Here is a 22,104-nt window from a genome sequence, read left to right on the forward strand (position 1 = left end):
ATTACGAGGAATAAATTCGCGTGCGTTAATTATCTTTCGATAGATTTGCTATATTTTTTTTTTTTATTCTTGTGTTTCCGATATTTTATTGCGATAATTTTAATTGTAAAAAGTATATGTAATATTTTTCGAGCATCGAGTACGAATTGAAATTCTAATAATTAAAAAAGAAATTGAATTTACGTCTCAAAATACGACGCTCTCTTTGACTTTTCTGAAACGAGGCTCGGATGCACTTTATATACGTACGAAAGTCAATAGCCGAGGGTTTCGAATGAATACACGACTGACTCGCGTTGCGCACCCGGACGTAACCTCGTGGCATTTCTCGCTGTGCACTCGTACACTTTAAGTACCATGACATAGATATTTGCCGAAGGGCGCGCTTGGTAAGGCATTCGTTGGAATTACGCGCGATATATGCGGGATGCGAAAGCAGTTTTCACGTTTATTGACCTTTAAACTTGCGGATCATTTTGGGGGTCAGAGTGTGACATTGCAAAACATTATACATCCGATTTTCATAGTATTAGAACGTAAAACAGAAGGAGATATTATCATTATTTTATATTATATATTTGTCAAAGACATATATAATATAACATTATAATGCTTATTTATTATATTCAAATATTTATTTACATTTTTAATAATATATTTATATAATTGACTGATTGCTTGCAAGAAAGAATCGCGTAAAAATTTGGATCTTTTTGTGATTGTTGCAGTGTGGCTCTCTGGAAATCGGCGAGGAACGCCAGCGTCGAGTCGCTATGATGGAGTCGCTCTGCCAGGTGAACGGCAGTAAGACCAACGGCATCAACAATGAAGATCTTAGCAACGAGACCAACAATAACAACTCTAACAACAACAACAACAATACTCACAATAATAACAACAATAATACCAATAACAACGCCACTGATTGTCCGGATCCTCAACAGAGATTGGCGGTACTGAGCTTCGAACAGGTCCGCCGTCTGAACGACGTGATGAACGAAGTCGTGAGCATTCACGGGCGAGGAAACTTCCCCACCTTGGAGGTGCGACTGAGGGATCTCGTGACGGTGGTGCGCAGCAAGCTAGAGACTGATCCGAGCAACGGGGGTGCTGGCATGAGGGTACGCGATATCCGGTTGAACGGCGGCGCCGCCTCCCACGTGCTGGCCACCGAATCCCAGCCCTATAACGACCTGGACCTTATCTTCGCGGTCGAGCTATCAAGCGGCCGTAACTACGACAAGGTCAAGGCCGCGGTGCTCGGCTCCCTGTTTGACTTGCTGCCGGAGGGCGTGAGTCGCAAACGCATCACCACGTGCAGCCTGAAGGAGGCCTATGTGAGCAAGATGGTGAAGGTGAACAACGAGGGTGACCGATGGTCTCTGATCTCCCTCGGCAACTCCCGGGGTCACCGGAACGTCGAACTCAAGTTTGTCGACTCGATGAGGCGACAGTTTGAGTTCTCCGTCGATTCCTTCCAGATCGTTCTCGACTCCCTGTTGCTGTTTTACGAATGCAGCAAGCTGCCGATCGCCGAGAACTTTTACCCGACCGTGGTAGGCGAGTCCGTCTACGGTGATTTCCAAGAGGCGCTCTACCATCTGCACAAGAAGTTTATCTCGACGAGGCATCCCGAAGAGATACGCGGCGGCGGTTTGCTCAAGTATTGCAATCTACTGGTGAAGATGTATAAACCGTCGCAGCCGGATTACATCAAGACCCTCGAGCGATACATGTGTTCGAGATTCTTCATCGACTTCCCGGATATAGGACAGCAACGCTCCAAACTCGAAAACTACTTGTGGAATCACTTTGTCGGACCCGAAGAGGAAGCCCTCAAGTACCAGTACCTGATGCTGTTGCACAGCGTCGTCGAAGAATCCACCGTGTGTCTGATGGGCCACGAGCGACGGCAGACGCTCTCCCTGATTCAGAACCTTGCCTACCAGGTGCTCTGCCAGGAGCAGCAGCAGCGGCTGACGAGTCATCAGCAGGCGCCGCAGGGTCCCCCTGCCACCTATGTCTATGCCAACGGCTATTACTACGCGCCCGTGATACCCACGACGGCGTGCTACACGTGCACCTGCAACTGGATGGCGTGTTCGTCGTGATGCGACGGCATTGACGATAACGCCGTATCCGCAGACGCTGCCGCCACTACCGCCATCGCTATCGCTTCTACTACCACCACCGCTACTACTACAACCAGCCGAAACGTCACCGATTGCTGCGGCGTTAATGAGCCCAACCACGACAATTTCTACAATCATGGTTGCTACCAGAAATACGAGTGCGGGATCTATTATCTTTCCGCTTACGGTGTTTGCTGTCCTCTCAAGGAGCCTGGGGATTTCTGTTGCGCTTATGGTTCTTTCAAAGATCCCGCGAATGTGGAGAACGTGGGAGATTACATCGATCACTCCGACGTCAAAGAATCTAAGCTCCTCAGTTGACGTTCATCGGACGGATGATGCAAGCTTTAAATAACGGAATGGTGTGTAGAAATCTTCGGCGCCGAGGATGATCGCCGGCAGATGCGGGAACAACGAAAACAGTGGATCGAGAAAGCGGCGTTTTCGAGAACGGCGGACTATAATATCGTCGATGATAGATAGGAGGATAGGCAAGGTAAAAACGGGATGCGGAGCTTCTTCATCGCGAGTCTCCGGCCTTCCGTCGCGAGTGTTATTCTTTCTAGACACTCGTAAACACCTCAGTGGCAAAATGCTGCAGCGAAGTTGGGACCAAACGCTGGTACCGGCTACAATTGCGGCGTAACAATTAAAAAGGGACTATAAGAAACTCCGAAAACAATGTGTTGTGCCTAAAAGTAAAAAGAAAAAAAAGGCAGGTCGGAAAACGTTCGGAGAGGATTCAGGAAGACACAAACGGAAGAAACGTTTCTCCGAGATGCGTTAAAAGACAGAAGAAACATTAACAAGAAGGCAAAGATTAGCAGAACGAGTGCCGTTTTCATTGATGAAGCGCGATTTTGTCGGGTGAACAGAGATATCGTCCCGGAAAACGATCGTTGTCGACGGAATGGACGTCGACGTTGTACCACGCGGACTCTGGACGACGCCGTGTTAGAGAGGAAACTGGGAGATAACCGGAAGACGCGAGAAGATGTCAGGGAACTTCGTACAAAACAGGAAAAATAAGAGTCGAAAAAAATTAAGAGTTCACGAGATTCGAGACGCGTCCCTCCCCCCTCTGTTTCCATTATTATTATTTTTCTTTGGCTTTCTTGTTTTTGTTTCTCTCGCAGAATCGATCGCATGTCGAATAATAATAATAAAAGGGTCGCGAGAAGAAAAAAAGAGGGGGAGGGAAATATAGAACGGTGGGAAAGAGAACGCGCGAGCGCGCGGCGCGTTTTTTTTTTTTTTGTGTGGCTACGGAAATATATATATATATAAATATAAATATATTTAAATATACAGATATATGTATAAATCTCTATGTATATAAATAATTAATGTGTGGCTGTGAACACATTTTATTTAGATACTGTGTATAACGTGATAAGATTTAATTCGAGAAGATGATGTAGCGGCGGCACGACCCGAAAGTGCGCCCGGAGAGAACAGAGAAAGGACGAGCGGAGAGTGCGCGCAGATGGAGAAGGAAACGCCGTTTTCTTTCTCTCATTTCTGCGAGAAACGCGGGCGATCGTACATATACACACATACAAACGCGTGCATTTCACATATCTACGTATACTGGACGTGTCTGACCGCAACCGTGCTTTTCTTTGACGATAAATATACTTATGTGAGTAGTAAAAGATAACACATTTCAAGAAAAATGTGGCTGCAATCGCTTTTCAATGGGAGATGATTACAATATCTCGCCTTCTAAAATCCAATACAATTGTGTAACCCCCTGTAACGAGAAGCTGAAGCAAAATAATTTGAAAATCGCGTCGTATTACAGCAAGAAACATTTAAAATTTTAAAATATGCAAGTAAACACTTAGCAATCCAAGAACAAGATATAGAGAGTCACTATCAATTATTATTGTATCGTTATTTTTCTTATACACATTTCTAGAGTACGCTATCCATTGTCTCGACAATCGCACAATCGCGTAGCTCACACGGTAGTTTCATCATTAGATCACACATCTATCTTTGCGTGTGTGCAAACATGAAGACTTTGGTTCTCTCCTATTTAAAAAAAAAATTCGCTGCATCTGTCACATCTTTTTTTTAAAGCGCTTTAATCACTCGTTATTTATCGTTAAAAGAACTTGTAGTTATCAACGCGGCATCCGGTATACGATAAAAAGAAGACTAACTTTAGATTCAACGTGTTCTTTCGCGCGGTTTTGCAGCCTGAAACTCGTGGTGGTGCGCGTTAGAGTTGAAATAAGACAAAGAAAAGGATGATGACGATGATGACTGACTAAGATTGCGGAGGAAGAGAGGAGGACACGATGAGGGGAAAAGGGACGAATGAGAGAATGAGATAGAAGCGCGAAGGCGAAATCACTCAAGATTACCCTGTATATACGTTGGACAGAGATTAACTACGGACTCGTGTATAAAGATAAAGAGTGACTTTCGAGAGAAGATTCGTTTTCTTCGCATTATCGAAGAGGATAACGACGAACGCGAACGCGTCAATATATGTAATAATATCGGCCGTAATTCCGTTCTCAACCTTAAACAGGGATCTGGTGGTAGTCTATCTCGAAGGGGCAACAACTCGGAGGTTTGCATAACGTTCTTTATTAGATATCGTAAATATTTAATAGCCCGAACTCGTCTCTCGACGGTGCAATCGCATCCGCGTATGTGTGTATGTATGTATATACACGTTATACATACACGAAGGCCAATGCGTCGCGTTCTCGAGTCTGTTCGATAAATGCAGGTGTAAGTGGCTATATGTATACGCGAATATACATATACACATGTGTACACCCCTTACGTACGCTTTTCTATCTTCTCTCTTTCTTTCTCTCTCTTTCTTTCTCTCTATCTCTGTCTCTCCTCCCCGATGTCTCTCTTTTTCTCTCACGTACACCCGCACACGTACGTTGTTGTGTCCTCCGTGCGTATCCGTATCGACTGGTGACCCCGTTAGTTAGCTCGCTTGCTAACAGGCCTCGTTTGCCTCGCTCGCTCACTCTTACTTTCAATTCGCGAGCGAAAGTAAAGGCCTAATAAAAAGCCCGCAAACTGGTTTTTCAGGTATATCGCGTGTTAATGCTAAGGAGATCCAGCCATCGGCGAAGCCAGAGTGCCTCTATTGCCGCGGCCTATCGCCTATCGCTCTACTACCACCACTGATATATATCCCACCGTTGGTCCCTTCTCCCTCTTCCTGGACGCCTCGTCCAGGAGGCCGTCGACGCTTGATCGCAACGCGATGATGACTATTTTGCGCCTCGCCTCGCCTCGCCTCGCCTCGTCTTATCTCATCTCGTTAAAAGTCTCGCGAGCCAACTTTTCCGCAAACTCTTCTGGCACGGTGGAGCTTTTATTCGTCAATCGAGGTGTGGGGTGTCGCAAATTGCTGTCGGATTTACTTTATAATACGCCGTGTTGTGGTTCGATTCTAAACTTTGACGAAATCCTACATGTAGGATGTTGTGCAATGAGGGGGAAAAACATTGATGAATATATAGTAAAAATATTATTGTTATATATATATGGTCAGATATTGTACATATTTTTGAAATACAATAAGATAATCGGGGCGATGTAAATCTAAATTTTTTTTGGTATATGATTTATGATCGCGTTCATAATACTATTTTTGGAGTAAAATGTTCTTTATCTCAATATATTTCGATGAATGGAAAACATTTATTATACATATATATATCGACGGTTCGATGTGTTTCGTGATGGAAGATATTTACGCAGTGACCAGCGATTTCGCATCATGAATGCCTCAATTACAAGCGAGCTCTTAAATAACGGTCTTTAATGCAAGTTAACGTCGTACCGTGTCTCCTCTTTTGCGTCACATCCGAGCCACTCGCGGCGAGGCTCAACAGTCGAGGAATTAATCTACGATGAGTCCGAGATGAGTCGACTGTTGGCAGAATTAAGCCTTCAGTTGTAAAAGGTGTAGCGAGTTCGTCGAGCGCATTCTTTGCTTTCTTTCTCGTCGCTTTCTATCTTTTTTCTTTTTTTTTAAATAGCGCCGCGAACGAATTCGCGAATGTTTAGCGAATATTTTTTTTTTTTTTTTTTCTAAGTTATTTCTTTCAAACTATCATTTGTTTTATATGTAACAAATATTGATGTATAATAAATAGGTGACTCGTTTCAAAATTTCGACTTAACATCACGTGAATGATTTTTTTTATATTACGTCACCTGCACTTTGATTGGCAATCGAAAATTAATGTATTGTTAGAAAAAAAAACGGATAAAAAAAGAGAAACATTACAATTATAAACCGCAACTAGCTCGCGGAATATCCGAGGTGGTAGTAAGAAGCAAGGCTGATAGTAATCGAAAAAGTACGAAAATCAGTATCAGCGAATATTTTAGCACAAATGTGTCGTTTAAACTTTGTTGGTGTGTTATTTTTTACATGTGATTTATTTACCTAACCGTTTTCATGTTAGAAGGTAGGAGAGCGAGAAAGCTGTTTTGGCAATTATTATTCGCGCGTATTTACCCTGCGTAAATTTAATTAGAATATAGGAAGATCGTGTTCTTTTTTTTTGTTAATGTTTTGTTAATTGTATTTATGTATTTGATTTAAACACTTGCTTCCTTAATTATGCGAAGAAGAAATTTATACGGAATAGCCGACACATATACATATATACACAGATGCCAAGTTATTGAAATAATTGTAAGCGTCTACAATAAGTCTCGGGGTTGGCTTAATATTTATCAAGGACGCGTACATAATTCAGCGATAAACGAATACTAACTTATTCCAACTTATATAGACCAGGATTATATGTGATTACATCTATAGTAATAAAGGTAATACGGAGTATGAAACACACGAGTAAATAAGGGGTTTCTATATGTATGCGAAAAACCTCGACAAGAGCTTGTAATTAATCAATATAAAAATTAATTTGTTATTAGATTGTGCATTATTCAAAATTTAATATATTAGCGAACATGAGAAAAGAAACAGACACGAGAAATGTGAGCCGAATAATGTTGAAATTTTTTTTCTTTCTTTTGCTTTTATATAGGCAACATTTTAATCAACTCGTACGTTTGTGTCAAATGTAAAAGTTAACACATATGTACAGAGATGTATAGAAGTTAAAATATATTATGCACATAAGGATGTGTGATTATAATTTTCGTCAGATGTATACCTAATGATTGAAAAAAGGTGCCGCGATCTTCAGGCTGCTTATTAATTATCATTACAAGGCAGAAAAAAATACGGTGTCGCGACAACGTCGTCATAATATTTAGGAAACATGACGACGTAAATATATTTTCACACACAATCGAATCAGAAATGTCGCACGCATTTTCATACGCGGATGCATAAACGCACAACGTAAAAAATCATTCACATAAAAATCCATACACGTGCACAGATGCAAAACGCGGAGCGGGATGAAGGCTTTTTCTCTATTCAATCATTCAAACAAGTTTGTTACAAAGCGATAATCGAGGCGTGTATCTCCTTAAAAACGCGAATTCAGAGATGTAAGAAAAAAAAATTATACGTAATTATAAAAATGTTTAACTCTCTTTGTAAATTTTAAGAGAAAATTTGCAATTTGTGAAAAAATAACATAAAATCTTCTTGAAATACAAGCCTCGACGATTATTGCGTTTGCGCGATTGATTTCTCGAATTTCTGCGAGTCGCGCGGACAAGAAGTCGAGTCCTTCACTTTCTTAAAAGATCGACCTCCGTTAAAATAATTTCTCTCATTGCGATTGATCTTTCGTCATCGATCGAGACAGCCGATTTTTCACTAAACATTTTGAAGTCCCACGGTTGATACGTAATTTATGTACGATAAGTGTATATATACATATATATATATATATATATATATATATATATATATATATATATATATATCTTTTGAAAGGTACGGAGAGGACACACGCCCATGTTACATTGCTGTTATATATTTTACTACAGGAAATGCGACATACTCTAATCAATTTATCTCTCTATTAATATATGTAACGCCTTAATGGAACGCTATAACGTAATTACATGGTAATTAAAGGAAACTAGCACAGCCGCAGAAAGGAGAAGTGTATTTAAAGAACGCTACTGTCGTGTTTTAGTGTTTGTACTAGATTACCCGTTATACGATTTTTAATCCTTTAGTAAGTCCTACTACGCGCGAGCGGGAGAAAGAGAAGTGTTCTTCTCACACACACAATATTAGAGGATGCCGAGGGAAACTAGAAACGACAGAATGACAGGGGGAAAGAAAAAAAAGAGACGGATATATATGTACATACATATATTTCACGTACACGTCGATAAAAAAATATATGTATATGTAAAACTATACGTCCAGAGTCGAGTTAAGAATAGCTTTAGACAAATTGCGAACCGGGGTAGATTACAAGTTATCCTAAAGAGAGAAAAAGAGAGAGAGATAAACAAGAAAACCTCGAAATAATCGCAATTGTTTGGATTAACTCGCCTTCCTCAATATTTTCTAATTTCATTCATACAAAGTATTTTTTTCTTTTTTCTTAAAAATACCAGATAACGTCGTCGCGCGCGAGACTTAACTCGCCGCTGGACTTGTCCACACATCGTACGCGTGTGTGTATGGTGTGTATTTGCGTGTGTTTGTGTGTATACCTTGCGTGTGTGCCCACGCGCATCCTCGTACCAAGGTAAACGTGTTGCCTCGTTTATATTACGATTAAAAAAAAAGAGAGAAAGAGAAAGAACTGCGCAAACCCTTTTTGCGTCTTTAGGATAATCCCGGTGAAGTGCGTCCAAAAAAAATCGTGCATATTACATGTGTATATATATATATACGCTCGCGCATACATATACATACGTACTCGAGGATCTTTCGAATCGACGTCGCTTGGAATCTATATGAGAGATATATCGATAATCGATGCTCGTGTCGGCTTTGCGAGCTCGTGTATGGAATCATTCAAATAATGTAAATGGAAGGATAAAAATTAAAAAATAATTTAATTCGGCTAAAGAACGGCTAAAAAATGTTAATTATAATAGGGCCGATAATAAGTTCGGTCTAACTATGAAGCGATCTCAAAATAAGGCTTCGAAATATTTTTTTAATTGGTTGTGATTGTATATATAATTAATCTTTGACTGTGTGTTAAAGTTATCATTGGTGAGATGTAGGTACATAAATCATATATAAATATATATCATAAGTAAATATAGATATAGAGAATTAAATGAGTATAAAAAAAATTGAAAAGTTACTAAAATCACAAATAATACGAGAAATTAAAATTGCTGTTGATTTTCATAACGTTTAGATTCGGAATAATTAAGAATAAAATATGAATTAGTAATTAAGCACTGAAAAAACAGCGACGTCGACTTGACTGGATTCGCGACACACAGGTGAATAATAATATTAATAATAATAATGTAATAATAAAATAATAATAAAGCCTCAATCAACAATATTCTTGCCTCGTCCGTTAATCAGAAGCTACAATGTGGAGTTTTCTGCTTTCTTAAATTGCAAGATCATCTGGAGATCCAGATACTCCGTGAAAAAAAAATCATAAGACTCGTATTAAAGTATGTGTATAATAAAAAGGCAACGCTATTTTTTGTGGCTAGATTATATATAAGATGTAAAATAATAAAAGGAAAACGTTTTACGCGCGAAAACTAAATTCTATCGATCTATAATCGAAAAGTGAGAGAGAAAAAGATAGAAAATAAGTTGAGATAAAGAGTTGATATAAATATTAAAAATCGCGAGAAAAAAAAGATCTATCTATATATAAAATCCAATCGTTCTTTTCTCTTGTACGCCGTCGCCGCTCTGCGATCGTAAGGACAGATTGGCCAAACAATTGTAATAACCGACTCGCCGACCGCAAATAATCAAATAATGTCATTTGATAATTTTGCGCGCATTCGATCATTGCGGATTTATATAGCGAATAAGATATCCGATCCGTGAATATAGCGATTAGTGCCATCGATGAGCGGCGAACGAATCGAGATTGCCTTGCGAATGAAGATGCTTTAATTTGACACAGAAACTGAAAACAGGATGAAAACCCCAGTGAGCTCCGTTACAATAGCGTACATTACTTAGCGCGGAGTCGCACGCGTAGCTAATTAGATAATTACGACTGCAAATTATCGGGAAAATGCGCGAACGTACCTTTACTGGTCGATTCAATCACTCGTGTTAATTGTTCCAACGAGCATTCGGCTGATCGAGAGATTCGGTGAATGATTTCCAAATTCAGTTATCTGGCCATTTTAACCATTATTCGCTATCTATTGCGCGAATTATCCAAAAGATTATCAATACGAAATAACTTTCGTTCGAAAAACAAATATCATTTGTTGCACATCTAAATATATATTAATAACATACATTTACGCGGATGTATCGTTAATCAATAATTTTTATAAATTTCTAATTAAATTGATTTATTTGTTGAGCGCAATATCGATGGATATGTTTTAGGAGCAAATTTATCTTTTTTTTTTTTTATCTTGGTTTCCACATGTTTTGGTCACCTGAGATTTGACGTTCGAGATCGATAATACGCCAGATATTTCCATACTCACTTCCCGAATGCTCGCGTGGATCTTGTCAAATAAGATTAATAATCGAGACGCGTCGCTTGATCTCCTCTCATGCCCGATCGATCAAACTCGATAATCACGCGTCAATCATGACAGAACGTCGTGCCATAAAGGTGATCGTCAAGCATTGTTATGATTTCATTTGTCAATCAGGACTTCAGAATAGTGAAGAGTCGCGCGATAATGAATACCAAGTTTATTAACAACAATGACACGTCTTAATAACAACAAAATAAATTTTCAATGATATGGTGTCGTAGTTTTTGTTAAAAACGGTCAAGTTATAATATCCCCTACAATTTTATATTAATATTCTGATATTATTCAATTTTCTAGAGATTTATACGTAATATATAGAAGTGATAAATATTAATTTAATTTGTGTGAAGTGCGATTTCCCTTTCTAATATTTAGTAAACTATATATATATATATATAATTTTTTTTTTTATCTTCGATCTGTGTATAGATTATGTTTGCCCTTTTTGTAAATGATGAGATATATATCTTCAGTCTTTTCTAATTTAATTACCAAAAATATAATTCTGAAGAGAGAGCATCATACGATACCGAGTCATTGAAGATAACTTTAATAATTCCAAATTTGAATGATACTTATTACACAGAGAATTCCAACAATTTATATACGCAAAAAAATTACGTGGCATGAGGGGCATATAAACACGCGTCACGACGATAAGCATCGACGTTAGAATCGAATTTTTCCGTCGATAGATCCTCTGTGATGCCAGATACTCTTTAAAGATTTAATTTTTTACGAGCCAAATCAAATCTCTCGCGGCGGATCCAAGGAAACGGTTTTCATCGAGAAAATTAACAAAAAAATAGTAAAAAAAAAAAAAGAAAAAGGAAAAAAAAATATACGGAAAAATATTAAAGAAAGAACGAATGAGAACAAACTTGTACAAAAAAGAATTTTTTCTCGGATGTTTACACGATAAGTCTTTCTCTCTTTATCTTCTGGTTCCTCAACAAAAGACACGGGTTGAACAAATGTCGGGGTACTTGATCTGGCATCACTAACGAGGAAGTAAACGGCTTTCGATCCTCCTCCTTCCTTCTCCGGAAGTGTATACCGTTTCCGGTCGCTCTGAAACAATCGACTCGAGAATTATATCAGGCTTTCCCGGCGTTCCTGCACGCGGTTAAAACGATCGATGATGAACTGAACTTCGATCAACACATTACACTGTATGCGATTTCTTCACTTCTGATTGCGTTAATTTGTAAAAATATGTTTTTTTTATCGCGCCGCGCGTTTTCTATTTATTTAATTATCTAACTTTTTTTATTCATACGTGAAATATACCGTGAACATTTTTTGAGCCGGGATCGTTACACTGTTTCTCGCATGAATAACGTTGATTCGCTCTGTATTTCGCAACTCTTGTCGAAGTTGCCTCTGTAATTCTTTTTTAACATTTCGAGAGATGGAATAAAAGAGAATGGAATGAAAGAGAAATTTCGGCGGCAGCAATATTTCACGATTATCCGCGGCGCGCTAGGGAGAGAAAGAGAAAGATAGAGATCTCATCCCTTCAACCATCCATTACAATTAAGTTATTACACTGATTAATGGCTGTAGTAGCCATTACTAGCAGCTCTGGACGAGTATAGTAACCGCATTACGGTATCCCGCATGTTCGAATCCGCGATGTTGTAGTGACATAGCAATATCATAATGGTAGCGACAGACAAAGAAAGAAGCTATTGTAGCGAGAAAATATTGCTGCCAGCCACTCTCGCTGCCGTTCTCTTTTTTTCCAATAATTAAACAGAAATCCGTCGTAAGGGAAACACGTGTATCGATCAACGGCTTTCTTTCGATCTGTACGATCTGATCTCTAGCCAGTTTAAGTCGGAAATTGGTGATTTGCGGAAGATGACGATCTTCGGCAATGGAAAGACCTCGCGTGGTTCGAAGTTTCCGGATCAAGGATGCCGGAAGTTTGTCTCTCGTTTCTCGAGACGCTCTCGAGATTTCTATCTCGATACCCGGCGATCGATTAGAGTATTAGAGCGATCGCGAAGCCGTTAAGCTAGGAGGATCGTCCGTATTCCTTTTCTGCGCTTTCTCCCCTATTTTCTCCCCTTTCCTATCCAGCAGTATCCTTTTTTACTCGAACGTTTCTCATTCAGTCGTTTATTATCGGTTCGCCATCCTCCTCTCTTCGCATTCTCCTCGCGATGACGAAGGTCGATTCCAAGTTCACACACACACACGCATATACACATTCGTGTGTACATATACATATGTATATACGTGCGTGTGGTAGACAAACAATCTAGCACACGCATGTATAAATTATAAACGGTACACACAACACACGTGTGACATAACAATGTATCTGCATATACACACACATACATACACAACACGCGAAAAGAAAAACAACGACGCACGCATATCGCGCGTATGGAATTTATGATTATTACTGTTAACGAATGATTTACTGGTAATAATAATTATAATATTAAAGTTAACATTACCCGTTTGTATTTTAAGAAGGAGAATATAAAATGGAGAGGAAGTTAATGAAAGTGAGAGAGAGAGAGAGAGATAGAGTGTGAAAGAAAGCAAGTGAGAGAGAGAGAGAGAGAGAGTTATCTATTTCGTGCGATATCCGAATGCATAAGTGGGCGCCAATTTGGTAAATTTCTTTTTTTATTTCTTCTGACTTGCCCAGGATTATATATCCTCATATATAAAAATGTTATAAGAATATCTATAAAAAGTGAAAATAAATATCATGTAAACACCGAGAATATAAATCATGTGTCATTTATACTCTATACCTTATTTACATATTCTTCTTGGGATATATCGAGTTTTTAAAAACAAGACCATTTTCGTCTCTAAATGGTCTATGAAATATTTTAAAAATTGCACGATTTCTCAGCAATTTAAATAAAAAAATAAAATTCAATTTAAATTCTATTTGAACTATATTAAGAGTATAGAAGTAAATAATTTTGTCACACTAATTTCAAATTAATTTTATTTCAACAAACATTTGTCTCACTTAATTAACCAAAGTAAAGTTTTAACAAATAAATTTTAGAATCAAATTAAATATTGATCTAACGAAAATTCTTTCACACAACATTGAATTCAATTTCCTAAGACAACTTTTTATTTGTAACTGAAAAAAATGTGAAATAATTACAGAATACAGCTTTTTTAATACGTAATCTATGTGTATCTGCGAATATATGATAATATCATATTAGAATGCATAACTGAAAATGAAATTGGAATCTCTCGAAAATTCTTCGGCTGTAAAAATCGCTCGGACGTTTGAAAACGGAAAAGGATTAAATAACTTGGTCGCTACAATATATGCCCGATACATCAAAATAGCAACTATTTTTTTTCCACTCTGCAACATCTCCATGTGATATCCAGTGAATTTAGAATGCGTGAATCATATTTCTCGAATAAATTCTGCGTGGCGATATAAAGGTCGAATAAATTACGGCGCGATCACACATTATACAATTTCTATATAATTTCTGTCAAGGCAGAAGGCACGTCTCCGCGAATCCTGCATTTGCTGTATTGGGCTCTTGATTTTCAACAAAAAAAAGAGGGAATCCGTTCTAATCACGCTTGTTACGATATTTCCGCTCGATTGGTCACGGCCACTTTCGACCCCGATCAGTCGCGCGATTAAGTTATGCATTTATATATCGTTTTAATTTTTTTTTCTTTCTTTAGCCGCGCAACTTATATATACGTTTGCACGCACAGCTGTGAGAAACTAGTAGTTTATACGAGATAAATCGGCTTCTAAACCGGTATTCGAAAACGAAATCCCGTTTTATCATAACCCGTTACGGTAGCGTGTAATTAAACTTGTTTCTCTCTTGCGGCGGTGGCGATTATCAATTCAGAGATTGATCGAAAGTACAATCGTGTCGTGACATTCACTACTCCGCGACAGTTTCGCAATAGCCGTGCGTGGTAATTAATTACAATATGAATTGTTTTATCCGCTCTACGGTGTACGTATGTATATATCGTGTGTGTCCGGAGGCCGACAACAACGGAGAATAAAATAAAAGCTGCGGCGACCTGTATATCGTGACGCAACGCGCGAATAAATTTCTCCTTTGCACCCACGATTTCCCGAATGCTGCTGCTGCTGCGTTTGTTACCGGTTGCGTAAGCGCGCCGCAAAATTTCGAATGCAACCGTGTCGAAACTAGAATGCTAGAATGCTAGATCGCTCTTTAGTTGTACTTTTGTTTTCTCCTAGGAACGTGAATGCTTTACGAGGCCCCCGCTATTCCTCGAATATCCTCATCTCTACTACAGACCGCATATTTAATATTTTATTTTCATCGGGGTGTATCGTACAAATTTATTTATGTTATTTATTAATGTTTGCTATTATAAAAATTGATATTTCGAGCCCCTAGCGTTGTTGGCGGAGATTAGGGAAAAATATTTATTACGCGATGCGCTAAAAATAAACCTAATGTTTAGGCTACGAACCGGTTTTTGGATGAAAACAAAAAATATCTTTTGTCTGCGCACATATTATGGGCAAAGGTCGATATTTGGGTGTGTCTAGGTCACTGAATTAATTTAAATCCGGATTCTTTCACTATCTTATATCGTAAAATTTCTTATATATTTTATTTTATTTTATAACATTGATATCAAATAAATAAAGAGTTTTAAAATATATTAACACACGAAATAAAAATTTGCAATGATTCATCCTGATGAGTGAAAAATTATCTGTGCTTAAATCAGAAACGCGTTAGAGGCGCTCGCTGAATCAATAATATAATTCTGAAATAATTGCGCAAAGGCAGCACAAAATTTAGACATAACAATGTTGCAACACTAAAGAGGCCCGGAATTCTGCATTCGATCGATCAGTGATTGACTTTGCGAGATTGAAGACTGTCGCGTTAGATCGAACAATCGATCAATCTCTTTAATAAATCGGTGAGCTAATTTATATTCTATATATTGTGCCTCTCGTTTTGATTGCATTTTTATCTATAGCACATTCCTTCTGATATTCTCGAGTTAGCTCAATCGTTGCCAAGAATGTCGATCGGATGAAATTTTATAAGAAGGCGATTTACGATCGAGTATGTTAATAAGCGCAGGAATGTTCCGAATTAACGTTCTTCTTCTCACAATTTACACATAGACATAAATTTAATAACACGAATCGGCAGGATCAAAAAGATCTATCGACACATAGTTCGGTATTATGGTATATCGAGGCATTCCGATGTAAAAACGTTTGGCAAGAACTTTCAATTACTGGAATTCTCGTAATTTAATGATCGCGTGATTCGCGAGCTATTGCCTTTGAGCGGCTAATTACTCCAAATTCCTAGTTTAAAAGTGTGGATTAATAATCTGCAGATATATTTCATGCATTTTAATACGAAAATCGGTATGCGATATCGCGAAAAGTCTCTTTCAACGGATACTGAAAATATCGAAACTGCATTTTAATAATTTTAGTATTATTTATATAGAATTGCATATACCTATGTAAGCACACAAAAAAATATATGTACATTGAGAACAAATTTTCTCTACATTTCGCATTACTTATATGACGTATAAAAAATTATATCTCCCGTAAAATGAAGAAGCGCGAATATTATTTTTGGAACATAATCGGACTCGTCGAAAAGTATTTGAACCAGCACAATCTTATCCAAATAAAATACGCAAACGGTCACATAATGGAGATAAGAGGCTTAATTTAGGTTTATCTTAAATTTGGATTGGCACCGTCGATCCTCGACGGTCGATCGCCGTCGATTAATTCGGCTGCACGATCACGATTACGCAAAATCGACGAAAAGTTTCAGCTAATATTGCGACATCGCGACATAGGAATTCTGAATTCTCCGCGGTCAGTTGACCCGCGGAATGCGTCTGTGCGCGTTGCCGCTCCGCGATCGGGATCGACTCGCGAAATACGCGTTGGCATTTGCATAAATAGCGAGTGGTATCAGGTAAGATGCTATCGCAAGTGAATTTCGCGTAACCGCTAAAGGAATCTAACAAGTTGACTACACGCGTTTGTCGAGTATCGATAAAGCGTCTGTTAAAGCGATTAGACGTTTTCATCTGCACGGAAAACAGTCCGGGAATTTGTGTCGCAATTTATGTGATTTATGTGATTTATGTGATTTATATCTATATTTTTTATATGATATCCGAAAAGAACAATTATATAGATTTGTTGTTAATTAAGTTGTTTTAATTTCGAATAAATTAAAGAACTGTATATCAATAACCAATAACTTTGTAATACATCAATATATCTTAGGAGTTTTATATAAATTTTTCTGTAAATTTTTATATCTGTTTCCCTGTGAAATATAGCAGTCATAATAATGAGAATAAAGACACAAATCTATGAAAACACACGTCCGATCAGATTATCGTTATCGCAGTTATTATTACGAAGAATGCAGAGTACAAAGACGAAATTAAGAAGTGATCAATTGACTAAGAAAATGATGGACGACCTTGCATGTTGATTTAATATCATGGCAGATATATTAATGTTTTTCTACATTTGCAGAGTATCAGTGATTGATTAAACAGTTTTAATTTTCGTTAAATTACACCGATGTTCGTATACGATATGCTTGCGCGCATTTATTCATTTTCATCCGGATTACATTCGTCGGCGATTTTATATCTTAATCGTCTGAAATTAATTCTTTTCCCCAATAGATAAGAACGAGCACAATCATAATCGAGTGCGTTACATAATCGATATTATTATACGCGCGTACATATAAGTTTTGTTTATTAAGATATAAATTCTATTAATAAAATATGTGTGAATTTTAGATTGTAGATAATTTCTTTAAATATACAAAATCTGGCTAACATCTATAAAAAGATTCTTTAAGTTTTTACGCATAATAAGACACATAAATGAAGGTATATATAAGTTTCTCTTGTTATATTAAAATATTATTGATAATAATTAATTATATATAAGCTTGTATTAAAACTAATTATATATATAATACAGGAGTATTAAATATAGGTATATCTTGTATATTTGTGTTGAAAATATTTAAATACAGTATGCGCGATACATGGATAATTAAATAGTACGCGTAAGTGCATGCAGAGAGTGCATCACTTACGGTGTTTTTGTCGGGATACGATCTTTTCGCAACGTTTACTTTTACTATCACCCTTCTGCCTTTCTCTTATCTCTCCGTTTATTTTTTCTGCGCTATAGGAGAAGTGGATTTACGACCACCGCCTCCTTGAAATTTCCAGCGGCTGTAACAAACGCGGAATGTCGATTGCAGATCGGCGGATGCACCGGGAGCGAATTCCACTTTTACCAACGTGCATTTTTACGCCCCCACACGTTTGCGATGTACCGGTTACTTTTATTTACATAACCGACGTTCTTTCTCTATACCTGCAGCGTTTCATGGTAGTTAACTTTAGCAATCAAATCATGTCATGTCAATCATCTATCTATAACGTCTAATAAGCTATTTTCTGTCATTTTTTTAGCGATATAGCAAAGCGCTATATTTGATTATAATAATAGGTTCCCGAAGAAATTTTTATTAAAAACTATTTCAACACACTTAATAAAGTATTGAAATGTCAATGGTTTTCGAGATCGGTTAAACCGAGGGTTAAACATAAAAAGCTTTTAAGAATTAAATAGATAAACAAGCTATTCTTTTCCTTCAATTTGTTCTTTTTAAAAATATTAGATATGAAAAATTTGGTAAATTTTACATTAAAAAAAATCGATTATATAAACTATTTTATACCCTAGAATTAAAATTAGATATGTATATGATATTGTTATAGCTAAATGATGAGTTTGTATTTGCAGAAAATGAGAAATGAATGAAAATTTGATTTATTTCTATAAACTTTTATAATCTGTTTTTATCATTTATTTGTTGATCGTGCAATTTACTTCAGATTTAATGCTTTAGCATTGCTATTCCTAAGAACTTGAAAATATAGTATGCTTCCTTTTAACTGCATGATTAGTTTCACCGGTGCATGGTTGCATTATTTATTATGCCCCCTTCTCTCTCTTGCTCTTTGCTTTCTTGTCTTTATACTTGCACCTTCATAACTCATCCGGATGATCTTTCCTGCAACCATTTCTCTGTGATCATAAATGTCTCCTTCCGCGAAGCTGCGCATTTTATCGCGTATTACCCTGATTAATCAAAGCACAAGCTGGGATTTTTTTCTGATTGATTCGAAACTTTATCTTCGCCAAAAGTTTTCCGCAATTTTCCAGCTTGCGAGTGAAACAGAACTTTATTCGCATTTCTGTTGAGATGCTTTAATTTAGATTCCTAGCTCTTCGGATAACACTTTGTGCACGATTTTATTACGTTACTTCGTAATCGGCTCACGAGAGATAGAGAGAAAGATGTGTATCGAGCATTTTTACTCTCGCTCTTTTTTTCCTTTTCCTTTAAACGGCATTTTTGCATCGATATTCTGCCAGCGACAGTCGCATATGTAAACTCAGCTATCGACTGCGGCGGCAGAGCGTAACTCTGTGGTTTAAACTTTCGAGACAGATTTCGTATTATTTTTTTACGCGAGTCCCGCTTGCACAGCAGACGGGAAAAACGTGTACTTTGCCAAAGTTGCAACAGCTGCGTTCTTGTACGACGGATGCATCGATGCGTGGCAGAAGTTGCGAGTAGAAACCGTGTTTTACGATGTAATCATTCTTATTTTAAAAACATATCTTTATAGTTTAAGCTATTAATCTCAATTTTTTTCTTTTTTTGCTTATTATAAAATTTAGATGCACAATTACTAGCGATTAAATTTTAAGAAAGCCTTATAAGATTAGGAATATTTATGATGTTTATTGACTCAATCCTTACATAATGATAAAATTTGATATATGATTAAAAAATTATTACTACTCTCTCTTTCTTTTATATATTTTGATAATATTAAAATTAAGATAATTGTATATAATATCTAATTGAAAATTTGTTAAAATTTGCTTGTAAGGAGATCTAGGAAAATATTTTATTATTTATTTTCACATTTGACATTTGATGTACCAAAACCAAAGATATATGATTTAATTCATTTATGTCATTCATTGATCTTGAAAAACAATACTATTTTTTATCATACGCTTGAACTTTTGTAAAAGAGAACTTATATTCTAGTCGGCAAAATATCAATCCAATTATCGCGCAAATCACCGATTTGATTTATGAACAAATTGAGAAGTCAACGAACGAGTAGCGCAATGAATTAAATTGATCGAGTATATAATGGAGATAAATTGGAGGAGCATCGAGCCGAGAGAGAGAGAGACTGAGCTGCGGTGTACCACGTTTATACAAATTCGTTTATATTGGTTCGGACAAATCAAAAGTGCACTAAAAGTACCTTAATTATAAAATCAATCTAGATATATATTAATTTACTCTTTAAATAGTGATTAATTACAAAATTCGTTCGGTGCGGTCATTGAAGCGTAAAAAACAGTTTATTGAAATGATCGATCACCAGCAGCTTGTATTCGACAAGAGAAATATATTCGTGATTTACATTTTACTCGGTCAGATTGGCCGCGTAAATAAATTTTAATTCTTCGTTTATTTGATATCTTTTTCCGTAATTATTCCATATTTTTAGAATATCGACAAAATTATTATAAATTTAATTTCAATGGAGATCTCTGTGTATTTCTTCACGCGCAAAACAAATAAAATTATTAATTTAATTTTTTTCAATTTTAAATATATTTATACTATATATCATGAATTACTTTTTTTCTCTCTTTTCTTTTTCGGTCCACCTCATCATAATGTCAATCAATTGGTGGTTAAAGTATATTTTTCGCGCGTTCCTATACATGTTCACTTGTTGTTTCGAGTCGGTCGCCCCGACAATCAATCCGCTGAGGCATAAAACTGTATGGATACCCGAGGCGGATGCCGAGCAACAATATTACGTTATAAGTGGAGCGCAAGGACGTTGTATATCGCGAGATCCATAAGTGTATCGATTATTCACGCAGCTCACCCGGCACCGGGCTTCAAAGCTGCGCGGGAAAATGCATAAATCCCGATCCGCCGGTGGATATTAATAAATTTATAGAGACATCGGGATTGATTTTAGATGCGCGGAATTATTCCTACGACCGCGCGTCCTTGCCGCGATCACACGGGGTTACATAAAATCGAGTAACTACGTGTGAGGAAACTATATATCGCCCGGTATACGCGATAAATCGCGTTGAATTTTTTACACTTTCCTATACGAGCGCGAATTGCGTCGAGAGACTATAAGGAATATCCCGGGGCTACATTTCATCTATATATTAATTCATTCCTTTTTGCTCTGCCAAACCCTTTTTCAATCGATTTTGCTTCGATAAATTTGATATCTCATGCACACATACGAACGTGTGTGTATCTTTTCGAGTTTTTTTTCAAATAAAAGATTAATAGATAAATGAAATTTTTTAAATATTTTTAATCATGTTTATATTATTCTTTTTGTGTCCAAAATTTAAAAAAAATATGTATATAGGCTTTTTAATTTTTTTTAGTGAATTTTATTTAACTAAATAATTTATTAATATTATTTAGTTAAATAAAATATTAATGGAATTTTGATTTTGTAAATATTACTCGCAAAAGATATACATACTGCAAATAAAATCGGCATCCAGATTCACAATCAGGTTTTTTCTTCAGAAAAATCGATCATTCATAAATTAAATAATCCGTCGAGAGAAAATCTTTTAAGAATGCAGATTTAAAGCGTGAGTATATATGAACAAAGTTTTCTCAGTCCGATACTTATTTTACACATATTTTATTTCGCAAGAGCGATACCGCGTCGCGGATCGGCCGAATGCAGTTTCGAACTTCGTGTAAAAGTGAAAGGGGTCTCATCGCGCGTCCTTGATAAAAAATTTAGATTAAAGATTTCTCTGGCCGGGGCATGTCACATCACTCAAGAAATTACGTTTAATGGACTCCATTAAATTAAGATACCTTCGGAACGCGTGGCCGCGCGCATCCGACCAGTCTTGCACAATTATGCAGTTTCTTCGCGAGCAGCGTGTAAGCTAATCGAATCATCTCTTGTGAACTCGCTCATTTATTATGGAAAATCATTTCTCTATTTACTTTGGCGCAAGTACGTTATAAGGGTTCATCATTCATCGCGCGTAACAAAATCTCCTCGGCAGTGATTGGATCAAAATTGAGGCAAACTAAGTGCGATGAATAGTTACAAAACAAACTACCAATTCTGTATACGTGCACACAAACAGATATACTTATTGTAA

The 22,104-nt window shown here is 37.0% G+C and overlaps 1 protein-coding gene and 1 long non-coding RNA gene across 6 annotated transcripts in view; one reads left to right on the top strand and one right to left on the bottom strand.

The window, feature by feature from the left end:
- Positions 1 to 11,627, top strand: part of LOC145936397 (terminal nucleotidyltransferase 5C) — a 110,087-nt gene extending 98,460 nt beyond the window's left edge. For all 4 annotated transcript variants that reach the window (XM_083038601.1, XM_083038602.1, XM_083038603.1 and 1 more), the window contains exon 2: positions 729 to 11,627. In XM_083038601.1, coding sequence (XP_082894727.1) covers positions 729 to 2,111 — 1,383 coding nt within the window. In that variant the 3' untranslated portion in view covers positions 2,112 to 11,627. The remainder of the gene's footprint in view (positions 1 to 728) is intronic.
- The window catches only part of LOC145936409 (uncharacterized), a 97,060-nt gene that overhangs the window by 57,844 nt on the left and 17,112 nt on the right, over positions 1 to 22,104 (bottom strand). The gene's annotated exons all lie outside the window — the stretch shown is intronic.

The sequence above is a fragment of the Prenolepis imparis genome, unplaced genomic scaffold (genome assembly GCF_030444845.1).
Source record: "Prenolepis imparis isolate NDT839.2.m4 unplaced genomic scaffold, iyPreImpa1.0 SCAF_5, whole genome shotgun sequence".
Taxonomy (NCBI): Eukaryota; Metazoa; Arthropoda; class Insecta; order Hymenoptera; family Formicidae; genus Prenolepis; species Prenolepis imparis.